The following is a 25,996-nucleotide window of genomic DNA, read 5'->3' as shown; positions in this document are numbered from 1 at the left end:
GAACTGTTTAATCAAATAATTAGTGAGGAATTAAAGCATCACCACAACATTATAATTTTAAAATAAAAACCCTTTAATTTTTTTGTTGTTGTTGAGGCAAAGCTATATATTATATACATTTGAAGTAGATCTGAGAGTGTTTATAATCCATTTTGTGAAAATTTTTTCAAGAAATTTTGAGAGTAAAACTGGACATTTTAATTATAGATGTTGCTGAGAATACCAGCGGAGTTCATGGGATCTCATACTCATTGCAGAGTATTCACAATAATTGTGCATGCAAAAAAAGTGTGTTACTGTTGGGATGATAACTTCTTAATTCACATTTTGTGTTAATAAACCACGTAAAAATGTTGGAAAATTTGTGCAGTGACAATGCAAAAAATATTTTAAATTGCTACATAGTCTGCTTGTGTATACAGAGAAGAATGATTCTGTATTAAAAAAAGGCGTAATTGAATAGAACTATTAATTTACATTGTTTATGATGTTCTCCATCCTCATTTAAAAAGTTTTCGCCACCTTAGAGCTAAAATTACCCATCAATTACTAATTTACAAACAGTGTTATGTTATGCTGTACCTTATTTCAGGTTATGGCTGAAATTTCAGTTAGTGTTCTCTGGAGCTTTGGTTAGAAAATTCCCAAATTTAGACTGAAAGCTCATGAGTGAGTTTGAAAGTTTTAGGGTAAAAAAAAAAAAATGAATGGTGGTGTACAGGAAGAGGGGAGTTGTAAAGCTTTATTTAGGTGTTTATGAAACATGACTTCATATGTCTAGAAAGGCAAATATTACATTTCAGTGGTCCTTCAGAAACAAGCTGAAAGGATTTGAAGGTCTTTGAGCTCTAGGGGATTACAGCAGACCTGAACTCTATATGAAAGCATATAGGAAGCTTTCAGAATAACGAGTGTTGACCTTCAATTCAAGAAAACTTGTTGCCCTTAATGGAAGGGGCACATCATACAAGTCAGAACTTTTATTCTGGAACCCGAATATGCAAAGATGCATTTATAAGACTGTCTTCTTTATAACTCTGTAAATTCAAATTATTTGGTTTTATAGGACTTTGAGGAGACATGAAAGATGTGAATAACATAAAATGGTGTAAAATTAAAATTCTGTCAATTTTTACATGATTATATTCTGACATATTTTCCTCCAGTGTTGTCACATTAAACTCTCCATCTGACAGTGCTACTTTGGCATTACAGTGTACCCCTGTCAGTCCTACCTCAGATTTCTTTCTCATTTGGTTCCATCTTCTCATTCTTTGCTTCCACCAGATTAAAAAAAAAAAAAAAAAGCCATTGTCCAACACTGGTATTTTGCCCATGATTTAGCTTTCCAGTCTGACTTGTCAGAGAAGAAGTTGTGTTTATGTAGTTGGAAGAGAGTAAGAATCACCTCCTCACCTAGGCTTACAAACAAATAAAAATGTCCCACATTACCTCCTTCAGGGTACTTTCTTTAATTTTTAACTTTGCTTGTGTTTTGTCTTGCTTGTATTCAATTTGTGAATTGATGAGAAGTTAAAATATTTTTCTTGCAAAGTAATTTCTTAAATGACAGAAATGCTGAGCAAGATTAAGGTGTTTGAATTTCTCTCCTGTTTGTATGAGTAAATAAATAAATTGTCACTAGAGATGTAAAGCCAATGGCACAGGTGACAGGAGAGACTATGTTACATGATATATCGTGAGTGAACTGGAGCTCCAAAGAGTTTCTACACTTCACAGGCTATAGAGATAGAGATTGAAGTGAGATAGTCAGTAGAACCAGAGATATTTTTAGAAATTGCCAGCCCAGATATTTTATTTTAATTGGTTTTAATTTTCTGAAGTCCAATTGAAAAATTACCATGCCATGAAATAAAGTTTCACATATGTCTAGTAATTACTTGAAGGAACAAACTCAGGATGGGAAAAATTTTGTGGAGCAGAAGCTCTCATTCTTGCACAGCTGCACAGACAAGGTGGGATTAGAACTAGGACTGCCAGGAGAGACATAAAGGCAATGAACCCCTGCAGAGGGATTTGTTCCTGGATCTTGCTGCTGGATTGAGTTCACTGTGCTGCATCATGCTCCTATTACCTTACAGTCTCAAGAATACTGTTTAGCAACATTAGCCACTTGAATAAACATGTGGGGCTTTTTTTAATGGCATGCTGAGACTATCACCCCAGAATAGCCCTTTTCTTACACCCAGTAGGGCTTGCTTACAAGAATAGTCTCCTGGTTACTTCAGCAATAGAACCGAGACAAATAGTAATGTTTAGGTTCTATACCTCAGTGTGCAATACAGGAGCACATCTTTTTTCTTTATGAGTTTATTTTGAGTATAAATCAATGATTGTTTTGATTTTCATGACTTTCTATGAGAATTGCTGGCAAAGATAAATGTTTTGCTTTGGTTATGCATTGAAGTATGTGATATTTAAGAGCAGTATTGATCTATAAATATCCCAAATGCATAAGCATATTGATTAAGCAATTTTTTATTCTTGTGTTTGCATAAATTAACTTTAAGCAGCATGGTTAATGCATTTCCAGAGAATATCAGACATTATTTTGGGTTCATTTACAAAGATTTAAGAGTTAAAGGCAGTGCGTGTCAGAAATTTTGCTGCATGCATTTAGGTATGCTAAAGAATTTCAGGATTGGAGAATGTCTGATTGTTTTCTTTCTTACGTTTTTTAATTGTATTTTTCATGGCTTTGTTGTTTTTCTTTTCCATGGTGTACAGAATGGGTTGCTTGTGTGAGGTCCAATTTCCTGGTTTTGTGCTACCTGCATGATGTGAAGAATATCTTGCAGCTTCATGACCTAGCCACTGGTGCACATCTCAAGACTTTTCCCCTAGAAGTTGGTAGTATTGTGGGATATAGTGGCCAAAAGAAGGACACTGAAATATTCTACCAGTTTACTTCCTTTTTATCTCCAGGTAAGATTTTTTTCTCAATATTGTTTCTTTTCCTAAGAACAGTGTCTTTCTCATTTCCTGTAGTTTAGTAGTTATTTGGTATATTGGTATAAAACTGCTTCCCCCATGTTAGCAGTGACTATTATCTTACTGTTGACATAAACAGAAATATGATCTATTTTCAGTTCCTATTTTAAACATTCAGTTTGTTGCAGCCATTGCAGCTGGAGAGTAGCTTGAGGACAGTCTTGCATTTATCTCTAACTTCATCCAGCTTGATGGTTCATAGTTCCCTCACTCACATTGTGGGCCAGAAGTTGCCAGTTTTACAGGCCTGCACCATTCATCTCAGCTGAGCCAGTAGAGTCTGCAGCTGCTAAAAATGTGTAGGGGAAGAGCCCGGGTCTGTTTTAGCCTATGGATTTCCAGCTGGCCAGCAATAGCTGCTCTCACTGCCTGCTGGTTGCTTGGGCAGATTATTTTTCTCCTTTTCATTCATTTGCTTAACATCTACAAAGAATTCACTATGGCGTAGCTCTGTTAACTGGGGCAGAGTGACCTGGAATCTGGAAGGAAAAAGGGACATAAGAAATGTAGGTAGGCTGCATGAGCATAAGGAGAGAATGAGGAAAGCAGACTAGAGATGTAATTTTTAGGTAGGTTTATGGATACTTTTTAGTTTGTGTGCAACCTCTGTTCACCTCATCAGTGGAATAATTGTGCAAGAGCTATGGGTATGATCCTTGGTTAACCTGGATATTCCTACTTTACTATTGAAAATCAATATAATTTGCTCCTGTATTAAGTTGGACTATTCTTTTTTTTCCTAATGAGAAATAAATTTTTTAATGAGAAACATACTCCTGTTTAATAACTACAACAAAAGTGATAATAAACATAATGTATCAAATAATGAATAAAGCAGTTTTAAACCCATATGTGTTGACACCAAAAAATAATTTTTGTTATTCCCTGAAAAATACGATTATCCCTGCTGTCCACTCCAGTCAGATGCTTAGGTGACCAGTCTGGCATTGGGCATTTATTCAGCACCAGCAAAACAGTTTAAAATATTACAATTTTTTTTATATTAACTGCTAAAATACACTAAAAATACAACAGAACAAGAGATGCAGTAGCAGGGTTTGAATCACACGTTATTGTAACACTAGGTGGATTTGCTCTGGAAATGCAGTCCGTGACTGTGCTTATTCTTCATCATGTGGTTTGCTAAGATGTGGCAATTCTGCCTGCTCTGTGTGCAGTGTTAGACAGACGTTACCCATCTTGGGCAGCTGCCTGTGTGTCAAACAGCTGCTCTGCTGTTGCTGCCTGGAGGGCCTTACACTGCACTTCCGCAGCATTTTCTGGATCCTGATCTTTATGGGAAATGCTGCCTTAATGCTGGTTTGCACCTATCAGCATGATTAGGCTTGCTAGTCATTTTGTGATAAATGAAAAAAAAAATCCCAGCAGACTAGGGTGGTCCTACTTTCAGTCCCCTGTTAATTCAGTTACAGAAAAAGGCTTTAGTAGTTGCCAGAAATGTTAGTTTACATCTGCATTTGTTTACCAATCTCTATCTGCCTGATTTTCCAATCTATAAAACTAACCTAAAGAGGCAATTCCCTGGTATCAGATAAGTTTCCTCATTATTTTATGTTTTAGTCAGCATGAATTTTTACAGTTATAACCTCTGTAGTAATTACTTCTATTTCCTGAATGTTGTCTATAATGCACACAATACAGCAGTATTTCAATCAAGTCCTGGCCACCTTGGTTAACTTTATTACACTGAGGATCTCAGTAAAGTGCTTACTGCCATACCTTTAAGTGTTCTTTTCCCTAATATATGTTCCAAATTTTGCAGGGACCAGCTTGTTGTAAAGGAGAAAAAGAATAATTAACACTCAAGTTAGTTTATGTACCACATGTATCTGTAGTACAGGCATGAATATTGGGAGGTTTTAGTATGTTGACCAGTGTGCAAACATGTTAGTCACGTTGTGTGACATATACTCAAATGTTATTCGGGTTGAATGACAGGAAATACGTTTTATAGTTTAAATGCAAAATTATTCTAATTGCACATCTGCATAGTATCTAGATAACTTCATTCCTTGTGATTTGACCTCTGCTGCAAACTAGAAGTTTTACACTGTTTATACACCTAAATTTTCTCATGTGCGCAATCTTTTTGAAATCATATGTATAACTCAAGTGAAGTTGTCTTCAAACCTGCAGGATCAGGATGTAAAAGAAATTATTGAAGACCAGATTTGTTCAGTTCCACAGGTAATCTGTGCTAATCTGCCAAAATTTCAAGTGGATGTTTAGGTCTTTCTGTTATCTGGGCCATTTGAATTTTAATTTCAAATATTTTATCATAAGGAGAAGATTGTTGACCTGAGTGAAATTCTTGATATATTTATTCTCAGTATGGTGGATCTAAAAGGGAGCGTTTTAAATTTGACTTTGCATTTCTTTCTTCCAACATTATTGTTCTCAATAAGTCCTTTCTAACTTTAGGTAAATTATTTTTCCCCTGTTTTGCTGAAGTCCCCTGGCTTTGTAAGTGGTGAGAATTACTAGTCTTTCTGCACAGAAAGCCTTTGCACCCTCCTAGATGAAATGCATACATGTAAGTGTTAAATTGTATAATAAATTAAAAAATATGTCCAGAACGACTGTTTTTCACTTTGCCAAATTACCTTTACCATTCATGACTTCATCGCAGTGCCTAAACTGGCATCTTTTTAATGATGGATGTATACTAAGCTGACAAACTTGCATTGTATTCTATATTTTAGGTATTATATATCACTGTGATCTGACCAAAGAGGAACTGGAGCCAAGAGTTTTCCGAGAAGTGACTGTTAAAGGATTTGATCCTTCGGTTTACCAGACAATTCAGGTAATAAACATGAACCCTGCTGTCTTGCTCTAATCACCTATGCAAGAGCTCAAGACAATTGGACTTGGCTTTTGGTGAGGAGACTTGCTTTATAACCATGCTTTGGTTTGGTTTTGAACTGAAATGTTATTGTAGGTGCTCAGAAGGCTCGGATAAGTACCTCAGTGCAGTAGCGTGGAGGTGCCTATTATGCATAGTGAAGGCATGTAAGTATTAGCTAAATTCAAGGTTTATAAAGTTAAGAGAAATTACTTCAGTGGAAAACAGTGTAAGCTACAGATTATATGGAACAGGTTCAGGAAAATGCAGGGTTCTTCATAACAACTGCTTTGACCTCATAACAAATATTGTGACTAAAAAGACTATACAAAATATACATTTTAAGTAGTAAGTGATCTTTCCACTAAACACAGCTTTGGTAAAACCCTGATAAAATACTCTGCCCTGGTCAGGACTTTTAAGACATTTATGGAACTTCTAAAGAGAGTTTCTAAAGAGAGTTCATGGAAATTTGTTGAAATTACAGAATCATTTAGGTTAAAAAAGACCTTTTAAGAGCAAATCCAATCATGAGTCTAATATTGCCAAGTCCATCACTAAACGGTCACTAAGTGCCCATCTTGTCTTTTAAAAGCGTCCAGGGATGGTGATTCAACCAAATCATTAGGGGTCTAGAAAAACAGTCATTACATTGGGATGCTTAGCATATTTAAGACCTGCAATTTATAGAATAATTACTGGAGGGTGGATCCAATCTTTTATATGTATGATTTTTTCATCTTCTGACTAAGAGTAAGAATGAAATAGAGGCCTCTTCTTTCTATAGAGAAAGGCATAACAAAATCTAGTGCTAAAAGTGGAACTTAAATAAGCTTAGCCTGAAAAATGGTGAAATTATGTAGAAAGTAAGCATCATGAAGCCATGTGACAGCATGGCTTGGAGTCTTTGAAAAGAGATTAGATACGTCTCTTAATATCTTATTTTTTATTTTGCCTCTGAGACATGCACAAGGCATATTCTCTAAAAGCATAAAGACAGTAGTATGTGTACATGAGGTGGTTGTAAACAGGCCTATCTGTTTGTCTCTGCATCTCCAGACAGAAATAAGAGTGCGGTAGAGAACAATTTGCTGGAAATGTTCTCACAGAGAATGCATTTTTGCTGCTTCACTCAAAGTCATTAAGGGACTTCCTCAGGATAACTTCAGGGTGGAGTGAGCTGGATAAGGAAAAGAAAACTACATTCTCTTTAGGAAAGAACTTGGTACAATTGCAATGCTTCCATCAAACCCAGAAGGATAATAATGAAACAAATACCCATGTAATTAAAAAGGGTATAGAAGAGATTGCTGTAAATTAGAAATAATGTATTTTTCTAGTAAATCAAATTTTATAAAATAAATGTCTGGAAAAATAAAATCTTGTTTTATACTTAAATCAATTACATGCTAAATTAAGGTAAAATAGAACACTAATATAAATAATTTCAAGGAGGAAGCATGCTGTTGCTAGGCCCTTGGAAACCTTCACTTTGTAAAGCACTGGCAGAGATTCACTGCTAGGCTGTAATGTGGTGGAAGTCAGTATCAGTGTTTCTGGTTTTCTCCTTACTCAGCTCATGCTCAGTTCCAGCTCTAGGGATATGTGACCTGTGTAGTTACACTGGGATCAGTGCTTACAAAGAGCGCTCTTGGCTCACCAGTCATCCAGTTTTGCCTTATTCCAGCAAATGATCTTGGTATGGCAACCTCTTGGAAATTAGTATTTGATATCTTTCATTCCATGGAGAAGTCTCAGCTGAGCTATGAAAAAGGCTGTTTGTCAAGGCCAGGACTGGGACTGCCTGCTCAAGTTTGTAGTAACTAAGCCTGTCAGTGCTGCATAGGTGAGATGGACTCCAGTCTCTGTTTCCATTTGTGTGGTCCCACTTTGACCCTTGATGGTGCTTCTGCTTGGAGGAGGTGAAGGGGATGGAAGGGTAGCAAAGCAGGGTATAAATGGCAGTCAACCTAGATGAATATATAGCCATTTCAAAACATAGGCAACATTGCAGGGAATGTGGAAAAAAAATCAAAAATAAGAATGCAAGAAATATACTGAAAGTAGGCAAACCCTGATTATTACAGGAGAATGAACAATGCTGCAGAATCTATTTAATAATTTTAATTTCCATCAGAATTACTATGTAGTAAAGGATAATGTTGCTGACTGGCCTAATCCATGTCTTTCATGACTTCGGCAAGTCTCCTGCCAAGGTTCCTTTTTTATTCTCATATACCTGAAGAAATACTTACTAATAATAGCAGTCTTCCCAGCTTTGCTGTGTAGCATATATGAAACTGTAATGACTCGTTCTTTAACAGTCTTTAAATACAACTGGGTCAAGATTTGAACTGAAATGTAAGGTGTCATGTGTATATGAAACCTGAAGTAATGGCAATTGAAAAACTGCCCCAGTGCCTGTTTTTTGGCCTTTTGAATCCAATCTACATACAGTATTTGGTATACATTGTAAAGTGCAAGGGTGGACTAGTGATAAAGTTTACTACTACTACTAAGAAAATTTGTGGTAGACCTGCTGCTGTTTTTGTACCTAGGGTTAAGATCTTACATGTTCACAGTCCAAATTAAGAACATAACAGCCAACTTGCACTGAAGGGAGAATAATTTCAACATACCTGACTTTTACACAAGGTTGAGAGCATATTTGTAAGTTATTGGCTCCATATGACATCCTGCAAGTACATAGGCCAATTTATTATGCTTTAGCTCGTGCTTATGCCCTTACCTTGAAGGACTCTCTGATGATCATGAAAAAATCAAACTGTTTAAAATGCTTGCCACAATCAAAAATTTATCCCAGCTGCTTTTGTTAAATGATACATTAAGTTGCATTAATTACTCTTCCTCTGCCAAGCACTTCTTGAAATTTGGTTTTGCTTCCCTGCGTACTTCCATCTATCACAATGACAAACTTTTTCAGGAAATAGCCTGGGGTGGGCTTTTTCCCCAGAAGGAAAAAACACTTTTACAGGAACTTAAAAACAGCACTTGCCTTAAGATGTTTACTGTGTTAATAACTCAACTGTTGCTTTAAATAAAAAGCCTTTATTTTATCTCTGTAAAGTTGCCAACTGTGTTCTTATATGCCTCTCCATGTTAGCACCTCAAAGTGACACTTAATCAGGGATAAACGGTCTTCTGGTGTGGCTCACAGCTCACCTACTTTTAGGCTATGTGTGGGCTTTTAAGTGTTAAAATTGCAACAATAAAAATGTTGATTGGCTCCTTTTACCATTCTTTGAATACCCTCCAGTACTTAAAATACTTTGAGATGAACCAAAAATAGATGTTGCTGCTGGCAGATGCACTTTGGATTAGCTCTCCCAGAAGGTGAAATTCATAACACAACTTGGTTTGATTTAAAAAGCAGCTGCTGTTCAGATATTGCAGCACAGTTGAAGAACCACAGGTCTTAAAAAAGGTATCTCTTTGGGCTGGAACGAGTTTCCACCTTTCTTTTGCAGAAATTACTTTTGCAGGTGAAGTAATTTTTGTGAGAATTTTTTTTCTTGCTCAGTTTTTCACTCCCAGCACCAAGTCCTTGCAGTACTGATTTCAAGTTACGAGGCAGTGATAGGGAAAATTTGTCTACAGTCATTCCAAATGGAACTTGACAGCATACAGTTTGGCACAGTGATTAATCTCTGCTTCAGGAAAATACAACACTGAGAGAAGATGAGTCAGGCTGGAGACTGATTGGCAGAGAAACTTGTGCACAGCACCTGCCCATGCTATTCCTGGATCTTGCTGTTGCTGGTGGTATCATTCCATGAGCATTAGATTCCCTCATTAATATAAAAATAACAGAGGAAAGCAGTGTCCTCTGAAAACTGTAGTAAGCTTAACCTGCTAAGCAATGCAAGAGCCAATACTATAATTGTCTCTGGTTTTTTGAGTGTGGTTATAGAGATGGTCCTAACGTTATTTTTTCCCATTACCCATGTATGTATCATAGAATCAAAGAATGATTTGAGTTGGAAGGGATTTCACATATCATCTAGTTCCAACCCCACTGCCATGGGCAGAGACATCTTATACTAGACCAAGTTGCTCAAAGTCCCATCCATCCTGGCTCTGAACACTTCCAAGAACTGTGCATCTCCACATCTTCCCTGGGCAACCTGTTCCAGTGCCTCACAACCCTCACAGTAAAGAATTTATTCATAACCTCTCATCTAGACCCTCCCTCCTGCAGTTGAAACTCATTTCCTTTTGTTCTGTTGCAATATGCCCTTGTAAAAAGTTCCTCTCCAGCTTTTATAGGCCCCTCTTACGTCCTGGAAGACCACAATTAGGCTACCCCAGAGCCTTCTCCAGCCTGAACAACCCCAGCTTTCTCAGCGTGTCTTCATAGGAGGGGTGCTCCAGCCCTCTGATCTTCTATCAGAGCTGTTCTATGTCCCCCTCTGGGCCTGCTCTGACAGGTCAGTGTCCTGCATATGTTATGCACCCCAGAGTTGGCTGCAGTGCTCCAGGTGGGGCCTCACCAGAGTGGTGACCTGCTGGCTGTGCTTCTTTTAATGCAGGCCTGGACACAGTTGGCTTTCTGAGCTGTTGAATGCACATTGCTGAGACATGTTGAGTGTCTTGTCAGCCAACATCCCCAAGTATTTCTCCTCAGGGGCTGCTCTCAGTCCATTTCTAGCCAGCTTGTATTTTTGCTTGGGATTGTCTTGATCCAAGTGCAGGAGATTGCACTTAGCCTTGTTGAATTTCATGACGCTCACACTGTCCCACCTCTAAAGCCTTCCAAGGTCCCTCTAGTTGATATTCCTACCCTCCAGCATGTCCACTGCACTGCACAGCTTGAGATCAGCAAACTTGCTGAGGAGACTCCCAATCCCACTGTCCATTTTGCTGAATAAGTAAGCAAATGCAGTGCCAGCCCAAATGCCAATCCCATTGACCAGAACTCTGAGTGTAACTTTCTATATTAATAGATCATTGTAAACTGGAGAGAATGTAATTCAGTAGCTTTGAATCTGTCTGCTGAGATAAAGCACTCTCGTACCAGAGAACTAAAGGCATGTACTTTCAACTCATTCTGAGCAGAGACAAATAATTTTCTTCTTTTCTGCAGAGGAATAAGTAATTTTGGCATCATTTTCATCCCTCTTCTAAGACTCTATCATAACCAAAAAGGAGTTGATTTTTTGAAGAGTTGGACTTTCTTTCTTCTTACAATATTTGGGGTTTGAGTCCTGCCTTGATCTCTTGGGATGGGAGGATAGAATTAATGCTTGGGGAAAACAAGTTGCTTATTGTTGTTTGTTTCTATTTTATTCCTTTTATATCCTTGAGGTTTTGTATTGCAGTAAGGAAGAAAATGAGTTCAAGAAGTGTTTGGACAATACTTTCAGGCACATGGCGTGACTCTTGGGGATAGTCCTGTGCAGGGCCAGGAGTGGGAGTTGATCCTTGTGGGTCTCTTCCAACTAAGCATATTCTGTGATTCCATGAAATACTGGGGAGAGAAGGAATGTGACAAAGACCACAGTTTTAGTGCTTGCCACAGTATGGCAGACACTTGCTGTCTTGCAGAGGGGAAATAAGTTTTGAGCCATTTCTTTCATAGCTCCCAGGAAGGAGCTTGAAGGCTTTGGCTCTGATCTCACCTAGTGTTTTGGCACAAGGCACCAGTCTCACTCTGGAGGACTTCAACAAAATCCCAGTGACAACTGTGACAGCATTGGCGGTTTGCCTGTGTGAATGTAATATCTTACACCCTTGGCATGTGTTTGTTACAAACACCACATTAGTCTGCCATTATCTCTTCTAATTGGAGGTCAGTGAAGAGACACTAACTGAAAATATTTAGTTTAAAGACTCTGGTAGTTCTTGGAGGCCAACAGATTGTATATTAAATATGTTGCATATTTGCAGCCACATTACACTCTTTTTTACGGGAGGAAATTGTCAGAATCAAGGACTTTACATCTCGATAGAGTATCAAGAGATGGATTTCTTATGAATGACCTTAAATGCTCTTGAACTTTGAAATCCATGTGCTGGAGTAGCAGAATAGCAGTTGGCTCTACATCCATTTTAATTTAAGTAGCCCATCCAATGCAGTCCTGATATTCCCTAGGTATCTGCAGTAGGAAACACATCTCTCTATTCCAAATAAGAGGATGAAGTGATAGACTTTGCATTGCTTTCTTCACCAATCCAGTTGAAATCCTATTTTAAGGTCTAAATTTCTGGATTTGCTCTATCCCCTTCTTATATACCACTGGGGATTGATGCATAGTTTAGGGAGTTGGGAGCTTTTGTTCAGCAGAATGCAGAACTATGGAAATGTGGTTTGGGATGGAGGGGAGTGCAAAACTGCTCTTAGGAAGAATTAGTGCACTACTGACCACACAATGTGGGGAATAATACTTAAATATTTTTTTAAAATGCTCTCTGTGTTCATTTGTATTGTCATATAGGCTTTGTGATTCACTTGTTCCAAGCTTTTGATAGTAAATTGTTTATTTTTCTGCTGAGTGTGCAGGGAGTTGGAGAGTTTCTTAAAATGGAAGCATCTGTAGAACCTTCATGCTCTAGACTTGATAAAAAGTTCATTTGTTTCAGTCCTACAAGAGACGTTATTGCTTAGTAGTTTTACAAAAGCTCATTTTTAAATACTTTCTTGCACCTTTTGTTTGAACTTGCAGTGGTTTGTTTTCCACTTTCCTAGTGAAGGGACATGTTCGTTGGCTTACTCAATCCCGTGCTGCATTCCACACTCCATTTCTTTCTCAGAATTCCTTAAAACACAAGGCAAAATAACACAGACTGAAACACACCTGTAACCATTAAATGTAATGTAGTGAGTTCCTTTTTGCACACAGGAGTTTTAAACAAGAGCTTAAGCAATAGTAGTGGAACTTAAAGGATTGATTGCCTCACATGTCTTAAATAATTGCATTGTTGATTGTAAATAAAAAATAGTTTTGATTTTTACAGTAAATAGGAAAATACCTTTTGCCATCAAGGAGATTTAAAAAGTCATTCACTCCTCAAATGAACATGTTGAAGTTTTCAGGAACTTCAGTAGGTAGATTCTTTGCTGATACAGAGGTACTAAAATGATAATGTTGTAATAAAAATACTTGGGGTTTGTCTTCTTTCTACACAAGTCACTGAAGAATTTCTTCCCTTCGATTTTTCCTCCAGCTTTCATATTCGCTCCTCTGATTGAACTCACCTCCAGTAATTAAGCATGAACACATTGCTATTTTAATTAACTCTCTTATTTGCAGGATAAATAAGAATTCTATTTAATGTTCCTCAGTGGGAATCTACTTCCAACTTTTCTTCTCCCATTTGTATAGGCTTATCAGTGTTATTTCTCAAAGGCAGTGAATATTATTAGCTTCATTCTACAGGAACAGAAACATTCAGAATGAAATTTGTCCATGGTTTCACATTGATGAGGTGTTGCTCTAGGGATATGGTTTGCTGTTCTAATGGCAATGGTTTGTTGATCCTCAGAGTTGAGTTTTCAGATGTGGATTGTAAACTTAATCAAGACAGTTATTAAAATCTTGCACAAATATTTCAGCATCAATAAAAAGCCCCCCTCTTGATATGTCCAATAGTAATAAAGGCTGACAGCACACAGTCTTTTGATCATTATGGTGTTTGTGTGTCTTGTATAGTGCAGATTGAATGGCCAATACCATCCATGGTGGAGGGTCAAACACAGAATGCTTCCACAAAAAAAAAAAAAAAGCTCTTAAGCCTCTTTATAGCTATTTAATTCTTGCTTAAAACAAGTAGTCATGAAAATGGGAAATTTCAGCATAGTCCTCTACTGAAAGAAAAAAGCAATAGCTGCCCCTTTTCTCACTAAGAGGATAAATGTCAAACTTTGGCATGCCAGCATTGTTCAGAATGAGAGTGCTCCTCTGCAGAATGGGAATATTTCTATCCATCTGCCCACCCATCATTTTGCCTCATGGAGCCTGGCTGGGGGGGAGGGTTTAATTGTGATGATAATGCTGCAGTGAGGACAGATTGCTCTGGGACCACAATCAGGAGTTTCATTCACACAGCTGGCAAAAGATGGTTAGATGATTGCAGTTGTCAGTCATCACTGGCCTAGGCCAGCAGTCGAGTCACTGACCTAGCAGGGACACACCAGCCCACCAAGAAAAACAGACTTTTCTGCTTGTATTTTTCACTGCTGTACTAGCAGTATCGTGTAAGTGCATTTGATAGTCATTAAGTTTCCAAGGAAGGGGATTTACTCTTGGTAAGAGTTATACACCTAGATACGTCTGTGCCACAGGACAGTGTTTAAATTCAAAGAGATTTCCAGAACAGTAGCAATTATAGTAATTTATTTGTTAGTGAAGCTCATATTACTTGAAAGTAACAAATTGAGCACTCTGTTAATAGGTATTTGCTGTATTATACATATGGGCAAGTTTAAAAAATGTTTTCTTTGGTTTTAACATGTAAATGTTTTATACTTAAATTTTTAAACCTCTTTCTCAAGTTTAACTAATACAGATCCGTAATGCAAGTCATGGATTTTTTAATATATCTCTGTTCTCACCAGCTCTTCCTGTAAATTTTGTTATATATGTAAACTCCTTGGATGGGCTTCACATTTCTCAGTCATGGTTTTATGAAAGACAAAAGGCAGTGAGAAGGAAGGCACTTGTTCTGTCTTCTCCATTTCTGCTTTTGAAGCTTCTCTTCTTGAAATCATATAAAATCTGTGTAAGAACAATCTCAGAAGCTCATCTAATCCATTGGAGTCCCAAGAGGTAGGATACTGGCTTTTCCTGCAAGGAGAGATGAACCAGCTTCTACTGCCCAACAGGTGGCTGTTCTGCTGTGAACAGAAAAACCTGTAGCAGAGCTGCTGTAATAAACAAGGAGCAAAAAGACTGAGAAAAGGAAGAAAGTGCCCTGAATGTGTTTGGATGTAGTGGTGACATGGGCATGACTGATCTGTCATGGGCGCTATGGCAGGTTGCTTCTGCCTGTACCGTTCCTGCCTGGTTTCTGTCTGGCTTGTGTTTAAAAGTGTTCACACTCCCTAGGCAATCTGTCCCAGGTTCTCAGTGAGTTAATTGTTAAAAAGCATTTTCAGGGAATTAGGGGTACACCACCTAAAGGTCTCACCTGAATTCCCTTCTTGAGTTTGAAATGTGTTGCTTTGTGTCCCTCACTGCTGTGGAAGGCAATTGCTTCTCTTCCAGTAACACTCAACTGCTGCACATTTCAAAACTATCACTGTGTGTCCCTCAATTTTATTTTCCTTTAGACTAAAACCTATAAAAACAGAAGAAAAATCTGCACTCTGTTGATTTTCTCTTAGTAGATTGTATTTCCTGGCCTCCTATCCCTAATCCTCTTTCTGGAGTCTGTTTAGTTGCTCAGCATATGGTGTGCCATGATTTCAGCTGAACAAGCATTCCAGCTGAGGCTTTGCAAATCTGAATGCAACAGGAGGGGTTACTTCATAACTCCTTGTGTGTGAGACTTCATCTATATGTCCTCATATAGGGTTTGCCTTTTCCCTAACAATTCATTGTTCAAGTTCAGTTTGGCATGTCTACAACTCCAAGATACTTTTCTAAATTACTTTTTAGTGAGCTGTTTGCTATTCTTTATGTGATTGCATCTGTCAGGTTATAGTTTGTTGTATTTCTGGCCTTTTTGGATTGCATTTTACTATTTAAGGTAGTTTTGCCTTGAGTTTGTTACTACTCCTTCCAAAAAGCACTCCCTTGTGCCCTCTTTTCTGCAGTGTGTCAGTGTTTCCTGTTAGCAATTAAGCCTCACCACAGCTCCATACTCTCATTTAAATACTTTACCGTGGATGCATCTCTCATTCTGAACAGTGTCCCTGTAGGCAACTGGGGAACTGGAAAGCTTTCAGAATAGACGTGGCTCTGGCAGAGCTGGGAGGTTTGTGTTTCAGAGTTGCAGGCCTCTAGGCACACAAAAGTTCATAGCTAGTTTATGCAGTTTTTTATTAGCCTTGACATTCAACTGTTACAAAGAAGTTTAAGGAGGTGGGGCAGCCAGCAGAGAACAAATTAGCAGGTTGTTGCTCCTTTATTTACTTGGTTATTGCAGGACTTACGAGGCTTTATCATGAACCACATTCAGCAGTGTGCTGGACAGCATGGAAATGCAGACCATCACAGGGCCCTTACCAACCACAGCTTGAAGCAGAACAGAGAAATAAATTACATTTGGAAGATTAATAATGATGGCTATGCCATTAACTACCTAAAGGAGACAAAACCAAATTAGAACTGGTAAAAAATGCAGATAAACTCCTGATATGTATATATACACATACGTAATCACTGCAGCCCAATAAAATTATACTTATTGTCTTCATCAAGCGTCAAAACTGCTTGGTGGATTAGAGGTTTTGTTGCTGTTAATTAACATTCATCATCATGGTGGAAAACAGATTAATAGAGTTGAAAGTGGAAAACAATAATTTCAGATGTTGGTGAGATCTTACATAGACATATGTAAGATGAAAACTTCTGCAAATGTTTGAGTCTGTGTGGCCACGAGTCTTGGAGCAGACTCGGCTATTGAAAGGGGGAAAGGGAAGCAAATCATAGCAAATCTTGTAACCTAAAATTACAGCTCTTGCATTCTCTGTGAGCATGATTGCCTTAGAAAAGGATACATATTAACCCAGATGATCATACAGTAGTTATGACCAGTTCAGTTTATACTGAGAAAATAATTTTTTTGCCAAATAGTAATGAGGAGATTTTGGAGACCCTCTGTTATCAGTGTTCAGTTGCACAATCACACCTCTTAGTAATACACTGGTACTGCTGGCCACTTTGAAGGGCATAGTCTCCACTTATACTGAACACAGAAAAAAACACACTATTAACAGTAAAGCAGACCTTAAAATGCTTAGTCAATAGCTTTGTCAACAGATTTGGTGGGTTGTTTTTTCTTTAAATGGATTCACTGCTGAAAAGACAAGCTAAACATAAAGTCCTTTGATAAGTATCTGGAGATACAAAGTTGTGAACTTGTGTAAGTGGAAGACATGAGTGGAATTTTTCTGCAGATGTCTCTTATTTGTCCTCAGTATTAGAACTGAAGTAGTAAAAACTTAAAAATCACAAAATCCTGGGGCATTCTGAAAGAACAATTTTGGAGAGAAAGAAAGAAATACAGTTCTTTTTCAGTTCACTTTCTGCCCAGAAACATGTCAGTCACTAATTTTCTCTGGGCTTTTGTCTGCTTATGATGCATCACAAATTCATCTGTGTGCAATTTTATTAATGGTAATCTAGTCTGCATCTTCATTTAGCAGTTGATTTGATTTTATCAACACTGCTCAGAAGTACTGATAAAACATTATCTTCCCTTAGATTAATTATTTCTGCTCTGTCCTTGAGTTATCTCCCAGAAGATTTATGGGAAAAGGGAAGCCTCTAAGAACTATTATTATTCACAGTAACTAGTGTTTCAACTGTGTAGATGAATGATATAAAGAAAGAGATGATTTCTGTAGTTCCAGCTTTTATTCTCACAGACAGGGAAAAATTGCTACATAAATTCTCCCTGACAATTCCCTGAACCACTTGCTTTTCACCCAATTTGTCAATTATTTTTGAAAGTACCAGTGTACAGAGATCCCTGCTAACAGCTAAAAATAGTGTGGATGCAGAAAAGCTTCAAAGCCTCAAAGCATAATGCCTGAAATCAGGGAGTTGTATTTTACCAGTAAGAACATCCCTGACTTTCTGCTTACTGGTGGTTTTTGAGCTGATAGCACTCATTCTCGTTGATCTGGCATCATTAGAAATTTGATCTGTTGATTTATTAAGAGGTGATTATTAGTTGTGGATTACAAAATGTTTGATACAAGTTTACTGGCTTTTGCTGTCTTGTTCATGTTTTGCCTAAGAAAGGAAAGATTGCTGCAAACTGTCCTTAGTCTTAGGGCTTTAAAAGAAAAAAAGTTCCTCTTTTATTACTCTATTTTCTCTGCCCTGTTCCAAGAGTATTGCAAGGATGCTTCAGTACACTCCTTACTGTTCCTGGTATGAAGTCCCTTCAAAGTCTTGGTTTTGGCATCTGTCTGGAATATTATATTAGTCTCTTTATATTAGATTTGAAATATTTTTTCCCCTAAGCATTGTTACAACAATGAATGAAAACTCATACTTCTCTTCTGCTTCTTGCTACCCAGTGAGTGGTTTTTCTTCAATGTACAAATTACTACTACAAATCTGAAAACAATAGTACTGTCTCCACAGGAAACTGTTGAAATCAATAGCATCTGAACCTTAGAATTATTTTTTCTAAGATAGCACCCCAGATATTTTGCAGGGCATTAGTTTTTCCTTGACCATTCTCAAGGGATTTTCCCCCTTCTGCTACCATTTTGGTGGATTTTTTTTAATCATTTAGGGGCGCAAATGAGTAACTTAAAATTCAAGTTTGTCTCAGAAAGTAAATTATATGTAGCTACAATTTGAGTGAGAAAATGCATATGGAACTGCTTCACAATACTTTTAATGACCAGTTAGTACTTTGAAATAAATATTCACAGGAAGGTGATTTGGAACTGCTTTGGAACCATGCACTGTCTGATATAGAAGATCTCTCTATTCTTTCAAACCAAAAAGCATGAATGAATTTTTAATATTCTAGCCACATGCAGAATTTTTGAGGGTGTTTAGCGATTTATAGTGCTTCTGATTTTGTGCAGCCCACTTGTCATCTGTAAATATGGTACAATTCTCTAAGGAAGAGAGAGCAGAGCCCTCTTAAAATTCCTGGCCTTGGAAAGTCATGAAGAAGGCTTCTTGGCCATGTAAGCAAATGCATGGATTCTCTTGAGGCTCTAACACAAGCTGACACTTGATATCCCCATTGTCAAGACTGAATTTTCTCTATGTGAGAATTTTTCGGTATTTGAGCACCCTGAACTGTGTAGATGCCCCTACATTAGGGAGAAAATCCAGTAGCAGTTGTGTCATTTTCCTGAGGCTTGTAAACACTCAACAGTGAGGCTATGTTGAGATGACCATCCAAGTTTGAAGCAAGATGGAGTGAAAAACAGCAAAGGTGAATTAGTTAGTAGTGAATGTTAGTTAGCTAGTTACTAGCTAGTTTGAGTGAATGTATCCCTCAGGACATTGGATTAGGTGTGTGCATCTACCACATCATAAAACCATAAATAAGAATAGTTATTGTGAAGTACCTTGGAAGAAGTAAGTTCTCCCTCTTGCTTACCCCATGGTAAGTTGTCTCTACATTTTTGTTCTTAGATTGTTTCTCATTACAATTTGAAATTATTTCCATCATGATGAAAATGAGTAGTGTTTACTTTCTAATACCTACTCACTACTCCAATGAGTTGTCTCTTGTCAGAGCAGTCCACTCAGTGAAGTAAAGCTTGATTTAATGAAAAAAATGGACTAGCCAGCAGCTGTTGTTTATGATTTTAACAATAACGGTGTGCCTCTTCCATCAAGACACCCCTTTGCTTGTCTCAGGCTATACTACACAGTAATACATTTCCTGAATGCATAAACACAGAGGTAATTCAGAAAAGAGACTGTAACTTACAGAGGCCCCTGGGACATTTTTCTGTTCAACATTACTACAGTGTATATTTAAATGAAAAGGTAAATTTATCTCTCTCATATATGTCTCTGCACTGTACCCTAAGTCTTCAAGGAAAATTGATGAAAGAAAAGAAATAACTGTACTTGGCAAATACTAATTACTCTGCTGCAGGAAGCTCTTGAGATTGCACTGAAAGGGGCAAAGGATAAACAGAAGAGGCAAGAAGCCTCTCTGGTTGCAGAAGTAGAGGGTATGGGGAGGTCTTACTGGATCCCATTTACCACTAAGGCTTTATATAAGGGGGTTATCTTTTAACTTACCTAGAAAAGAGTGACTTAAAAGTAAATCTGCCATGCCAGTCTTGCAGGATTTCTCATCTTTCCCCTGTATTTTTCTCTTGTCTTCCCCTACATCCTCCCACCACCCATTGAAATATCTCCCTGCATTCACTTGCAGTTAGGCAGCTGACCTAGTAGCAAGAAGACATTTCTTCTAAAAGACCATCTCCTGGCACTTTGTCAGCATGAGTCTGATTTTTGTGCAGGTGGGTGGGTGGTGAAACAATTTCTTCTGAGCGGTTTCTTGATTATTTTCATAGTGCTTTTGCAAATGTCTGTGGTGGGTGTCCTTCTTTCTGGGTTTTACCTGCATGAATTCTTACTGTACTGAGTTACTTTGGCCCCTCTCCAGCTCTGTGTTAAGCAAGCTTTGCAACCCACACAGAATTGCTTTGAAGCTAATTTAAGAAGCTTAAAGAAGTTTGATGAGGATTCCCCTCTGAAGAAAGGAAACCTCACATTCTGTGGATTTGCTCTGTAGTGGTAACAGTTCTCTTGTTATTTCTCCTGACTTCTGGTTCACGTTCTATGTAAAAGTACAAAAACTGGTGTTTAGTAAGAGCTGCTCTTAGGTGCCGTCTTTGGCTGGCTGCCAGATCTGCCTATGGGGCCACTGCAGATCTTACACTTAAATCCATGCCAGTGCTGCAATAAATAGGGAGTTTTGCTTGTGATGTGCTATAGCCTTTAGCCCCAGACTAGTGTCCATTTTGTAAGGTCAGAGGTGGTGAGGGATGGAATGGGCGATGGACAGATGGTGTGGAAGGCAGCACATGATTCTGTTTGAATCTGTTTGAATCCTGTCCTGGCATCCAAGAGAGGATTTCTCCTCGTCCACCTGTGCTGCATGTTCAGACTTGCTTGTGTGAGGGGCAGAGTCTTTGTGACTTGCCTGCCTGAAGCAGAGTGTTAGGACTTGTCAGAGGGAGATGTTGCTATGTGGCATCGTTCAGCCTCAGGCACTGTTACCTCTGTACCTAAACATAGGTTTGAAACCTTGATGCCACCATCTCTGAAGGAAGACTTTCGCTAGAGACTGTTCCTTTAAGTTTACTGTTCCAGTCACCTTTCAAAGATACTGGTATGAGATTTTTGAAACAGTGAACGTTTAACAAAGCATTTGTGACATTTGACAAAATATGGGTAATAATATGTGATTTACTTATACTTTTGAAATGTATAAGTGAATGAATATATAATTGTAATGAATTCCTTATTCTTTTCTTCCCCAGTCTTAAAATGCAAATGTTGGTGTGTGATGAGAAATCTTCACTTAACAAGGGAAATCATTTACGTGTAACTGGATGTTTGAAACTCAGTTCCAAGAAATAAAACCCTGAAGTAGTCATTCCCTGTAGCCCCTGTGCCAGGGGTTGCTGGGACTGAACAGTAGTTTTGCCTCCCCAGTGCTGTCTGTAACTTTGTGGTGGCTGCAGCAGTGTGTGAGGGCAGCTGCTCTTATCTAAAAGCAGAAAAAAACCCTTAATTTCACAAAACTGCTAAATCCTGTGTTAGTTTCAAATGAAAAGGAATTATCTCAAAAAAACTATATAAAAGACATTGGAAAAAATTGCTTTAAAGGCTTTGTTGTGGTGTTAATAAACCTAAATTATTGAATATGAATTTTTAAAAATGAGCATTCCAGCTTGATTTATATGCCATTTTAGTCGCGCTTTGCAAAATTTTTTGTCATTTCACACAATGGATGTCAGTTCAATGACAAGTGTAATTCTTACCTGGTTTTGATCAAGCACACATAGACATGGAAACAATTGCTATTTCTGGTATGTAATACCTAATCTTGAAAGAGAGCTTGGGAGAGACATTATTAGAATAACTACTGGCTTCCTAAGAATAATTAGCCTGCTGTGACTTATGGGCTGTTTTCAAGTCTCAGAAATCAAAGTTTCTTCTCATGTATAAAATTCATGTTTTATCAACAGGAAATAACTCTTTCTGACAAGACAAACTAATCACTTTTGAACTGGATTTTAATGCTTTGCCATTAACAAGCAAGTGATAAAAGATTTCTGAACATTCAGATATTGTTCACTGTTCAAAAAATACATACATTAGACCCGTATGGACAAGATTATTTTGGATTTGTGTTTTACAACAGTAAAACACAAATTTCAAAACCTGGGTGATACTGATTAAGATCTGGCCAGAGTGTAATAAGCAAGGTGCTAATGTATCAGTCTCTGAGGGACCAGCCTTTGCAGAGAAGTGGCTAAAATTAATTTGAGCCAGACTGCTTCTCCGAGGTGTTTTGTAAATCAAAAGGTTTAATAAAGAAAAATAACAAAATTACAAACGTTACAGAAAACAAATGATAAACTGAGCATAGGTGTCTGATAAAACCTCAGACACCCTGCTAAAACACTCCTAAAAGCCTTTTCTTCCTTTTGTGCTCCTTCCTAAATACTGAATGTTTTAGGAGGGATAACCTGGCTTGTTGCTAATAAGATCACCAAGAGGTTTTTAGTTACACTCTCAGAGCCCAATCTATGTTCTTTTGCTGGCGCTGAGCCAGTCCCTGTAAGGAGGGTGTTGAGGTTTCTGGGTTCTTTACCTTAAGGGGTGAGTCTTAATCTTTTCCCTGTATGGAAAACACTTGCAGGGTGTAGGAAAATCATCCCTACACCTGTGTTGAATCTTACCTTGGAAGGTTAATTTTAAATGTATAAAGGTTTGGGGTTGGCTTTTGTATAGAAAGATTTTAGGTTTTGTAAAAGCAAGATGATTTCAGGGGCACTTTTTTTACCCAAACAGTTACAATTACATACGTTTTTTAATCTCTCCATTATATAAACAGATAAAATAGTTTGGAAAGGGAGAAAAAGTGAAACTAAATACTCAGAAACGGCTGAGGTTTTTAATTTTTAAGAATTGAAGTTTCTGTTTAGTGTCTGTGATTTTAGGTATTTTTAGTTATGTGGCACAATATGAGTATGCAGACAGGTTAGTTTTATTTATTGGGATGATTGTGTCACTTTCTTTAACATTCCAAGATACTGATTTCATATTTACTCGCAAAAGAAGTGCATATTGGATGATTGCCAAAATTATCTGTAATTCTGTTTAAGCATCAATGTCAGGCTATGGTATTTGTGTAAATAAATGAAAGAAAACTTCATCTGCAGCCTCTGTTTTTCAAACCTTTGGGTTTTTTAAAAGGCTTCGTTTTGCCTCCTGAGATGGAGAGGATGCTTCTTGTCATTGCAGAGGCAGAGGTGGATAAATATAGAGGCTTTCTGAATTTAGGTCTCTGTCTACAATGCCAGCTGATAGTTCCCCTCTTCCCTAAGTGAAGATTCTCCTAATATAAATACTCTACATTTAAAGCAGATGATAATTAGGAGGACAGAGACCTTCCCAGTGATGAATGTATTGAACTTTTTTGTCCTGATTAATCACTAAGTAAATTTACAAGCCAACTCACAGAGCTATTAACTGTATTTGCTTGTAAAACTTACTCTGTAAACTTTGGCATAAACGTGCATTGACTTTTTCTGGTGAAAATGGTGTGAAAATTGCTTTCAAATGCTAAGTTTGAAAATCAAAAGAAAGTAATGCACCACATACAAATATATATGTATGCACTAAAGAAGAATGACTAAGATGGGGCTCTGTTTTGCTTATATAGCTTAATTTTCATGTAGTTTGTAGGAATGAGTTAATGTGCAGTGTTGCTTTCTCCTTTCATCACGATGGGTAGACTAGAGGCTATAAATGTATACTTCAGGCTCTCCATACGAATTGAAAGTGATTCTGGCACTGAGACCCCCCCCTACCATGTGACACAGGGACATTAGTGGGACAGCTATTCCAGGGCTGCTCTACTGCTCCAGCACAGTGGTCCTAGAATAGCACCAAGGGTTGCATGTAGCAGGAGTGCCCTGTCAGCCACTCAACATTGCAGTTGCATTCCTAAAGGCTGAAGATACTTATTTTTAGCATGTCCCTCCTTGAATGGCGAGTTTCAGCATTTATAATAATATGTCTGAAGTGTTTATCTTCATCCTTTTCTCTTCAATTATATTTTCCTAACTTGTCCTCTTCTTATATATGCTGACTTTAGTGACTTAAGACCTTACTGGAAAATAAATGAACAATGAGTAATATAATGTGACTGACACAAGTGGATCTCCTATCTGTGATAAAGCAGGAAAAGGTAGTACCCTTTCATGAGCATTTACCACTGTAGAAGCTGACAGCATCTAAAGCTGGTCATGAAACACCATCTTGGGAAATCCTTTTTAGGGCTTGCCCTTTGCAGTTTACCTTAATCTTTGAGATACAAGCACGTCCCTTTATTGGTTACATGAATAAACCATTGGACTTCAATGATAACAGCTTCAGAGATAACAGCTAATTTAAAGGTGAGATTGAATCAGTTGTTGAAAATAGTCTATTTGGAGAAGCTTAAATAGCTTCACATATCTTAGTGTCTCACTGAATTGATTTCCACCCCCCTCCTCGTGTGTTCATCTTGGAGGGAGAGGTAATAATTATTTTGGCAAAGATAGCACTGAAAACCCTTAAATTGCAAATGTCAGCTTGACATGCATCTTTTTTTTCTGTTGAGATTTCATTTCATGGTATGTTATTTTATCTTAACTGATGACAATAAAAGCCCTACAGAAGTCGGTTTTCAGGGAGTTGTTATAGAAAAGATAAAGTCCTCATTCAGAAACCAGCTGTAAAATTACTGGCATGCTTTAATCATCAGGAAAGGAATGGTCAACAGCAGTAAGTTTCTGGAAGTGTAGAAAGGCTGGGTGCTTGCTTCCTGAGAATTGCCAGTAACAGCTGGAGTTGACGGATGGTGTTTTAGGGAAGAGTCTCTGGAACTCCTCATCATTGGCTTCAGAAGTTCTCCTGTTTATCAGTTATTTTATTTATTTATAGTGTTGAGGTAACTATTTAAAGTGCAAATCCTTTATACTCTTTGTCGGTGAAGCACTTTGTCAGTTAAGATACAGTTATGGCAGCAGTTGGAAACGGTGATTTCGTCTGTTTCAAAAAAAACCACCCTTAGGCTTTTGGATTTGGATTTTTGGTTTGTGGGTTGTTTGGGGTTTTTTGTGTGGTGGTGGTGGTGGTTGTTTTTTTGGGGGGGTGTTTGTTTGTTTGTTTTGTTGTTTGTTTTTTTTCCCATCTACTGGGCACTGTGAAACTTTCATCTGTAATATATCTAGAAGTTTTGGTAAAGCCTTTGGATGTAGATTTGAAATTTCTCACATTTCCTTAGCAATGACTAAACTAAAATTAAATGTGAATACTTTGTTTTCAGCATGCCATGTGGATTTACATGTTTCGCATTACAGGCAATGCTCAGAATAAATGTGTTGCATAGGTTCATATTACTGATGAGGTTCATGGGTTGTAAAAATAGAACCTGTTGATCGTGTGTTTTACAATTCACTATAGGACTATTTCCTTTAAAACCAGAGATTGTAAACATGCAGCTAAATTATGAAAATGTGTCATTCTTCATTTACTACATTTTTGTTCTAATTAGAGTAGAAGCCTGCAACAATGTTAAAGCAAGGCAGTGAAAAGGAATCAGCCAGAATTTTAGGACAAGTAATAAACTGCATTCACAGCCACGTGTTTTACTTGATTGGCAAAATATGACACAGTGGATCCCAAATTAGAGTGTGCAGGCAGAGACATGTATCAAAGCAAGAAGATGTGGGAACTGTGTTAAGCAATTACAGTCTATGTTTGTGTACATGGAATTCAGCTTTTAACTTCACACAGTGCTGTGGTAGCAATAGAAAGACATATGAAAGTATGTACTGTGTGGATACTTGGTGTTGGTTTGCTTTCAGTTAGAAAGCCAGTGGGGGCAGTTCAGTTGTCTTACTTAAGGACTAGGGATTCTGCAAGATTGGGTCTCCTGGTTCTAGTTGCCTAGTAATGTTGGAAGATGCACTAAAGTTCTGCAAAAGCTTCTGTCATGGCTTGTGTTATCACCCTGATGAGGCTGAAGTGTCTGTGAGACAACCTGAAAGACTGGGCAATGCTTAGTCCACTTTTGCTGGATTCATCAGACTTGCCTTGCTGAATTCATCTGTGCAGGAAATTTGGTTTTAGTTCTGTTTGTTCTCTATGCCAGCTCAGTCTTTGCTCCTTTCACATGTGTTGGACCATGCAGCCCTTGTGTTTTCAGTCTTCC

General features: G+C 37.8%; 1 protein-coding gene across 2 annotated transcripts in view; it reads left to right on the top strand.

Annotated features, from left to right (window-relative positions):
- PREP (prolyl endopeptidase) overlaps positions 1-25,996 on the top strand; it is an 88,474-nt gene that overhangs the window by 45,983 nt on the left and 16,495 nt on the right. For both annotated transcript variants that reach the window (XM_066315191.1, XM_066315193.1), the window contains exons 9-10: positions 2,749-2,946; positions 5,736-5,839. In XM_066315191.1, coding sequence (XP_066171288.1) covers positions 2,749-2,946; positions 5,736-5,839 — 302 coding nt within the window. The remainder of the gene's footprint in view (positions 1-2,748; positions 2,947-5,735; positions 5,840-25,996) is intronic.

Source organism: Sylvia atricapilla, chromosome 3, assembly GCF_009819655.1.
Source record: "Sylvia atricapilla isolate bSylAtr1 chromosome 3, bSylAtr1.pri, whole genome shotgun sequence".
Taxonomy (NCBI): domain Eukaryota; kingdom Metazoa; phylum Chordata; class Aves; order Passeriformes; family Sylviidae; genus Sylvia; species Sylvia atricapilla.
This window is presented reverse-complemented; position numbering and strand designations above follow the sequence as displayed.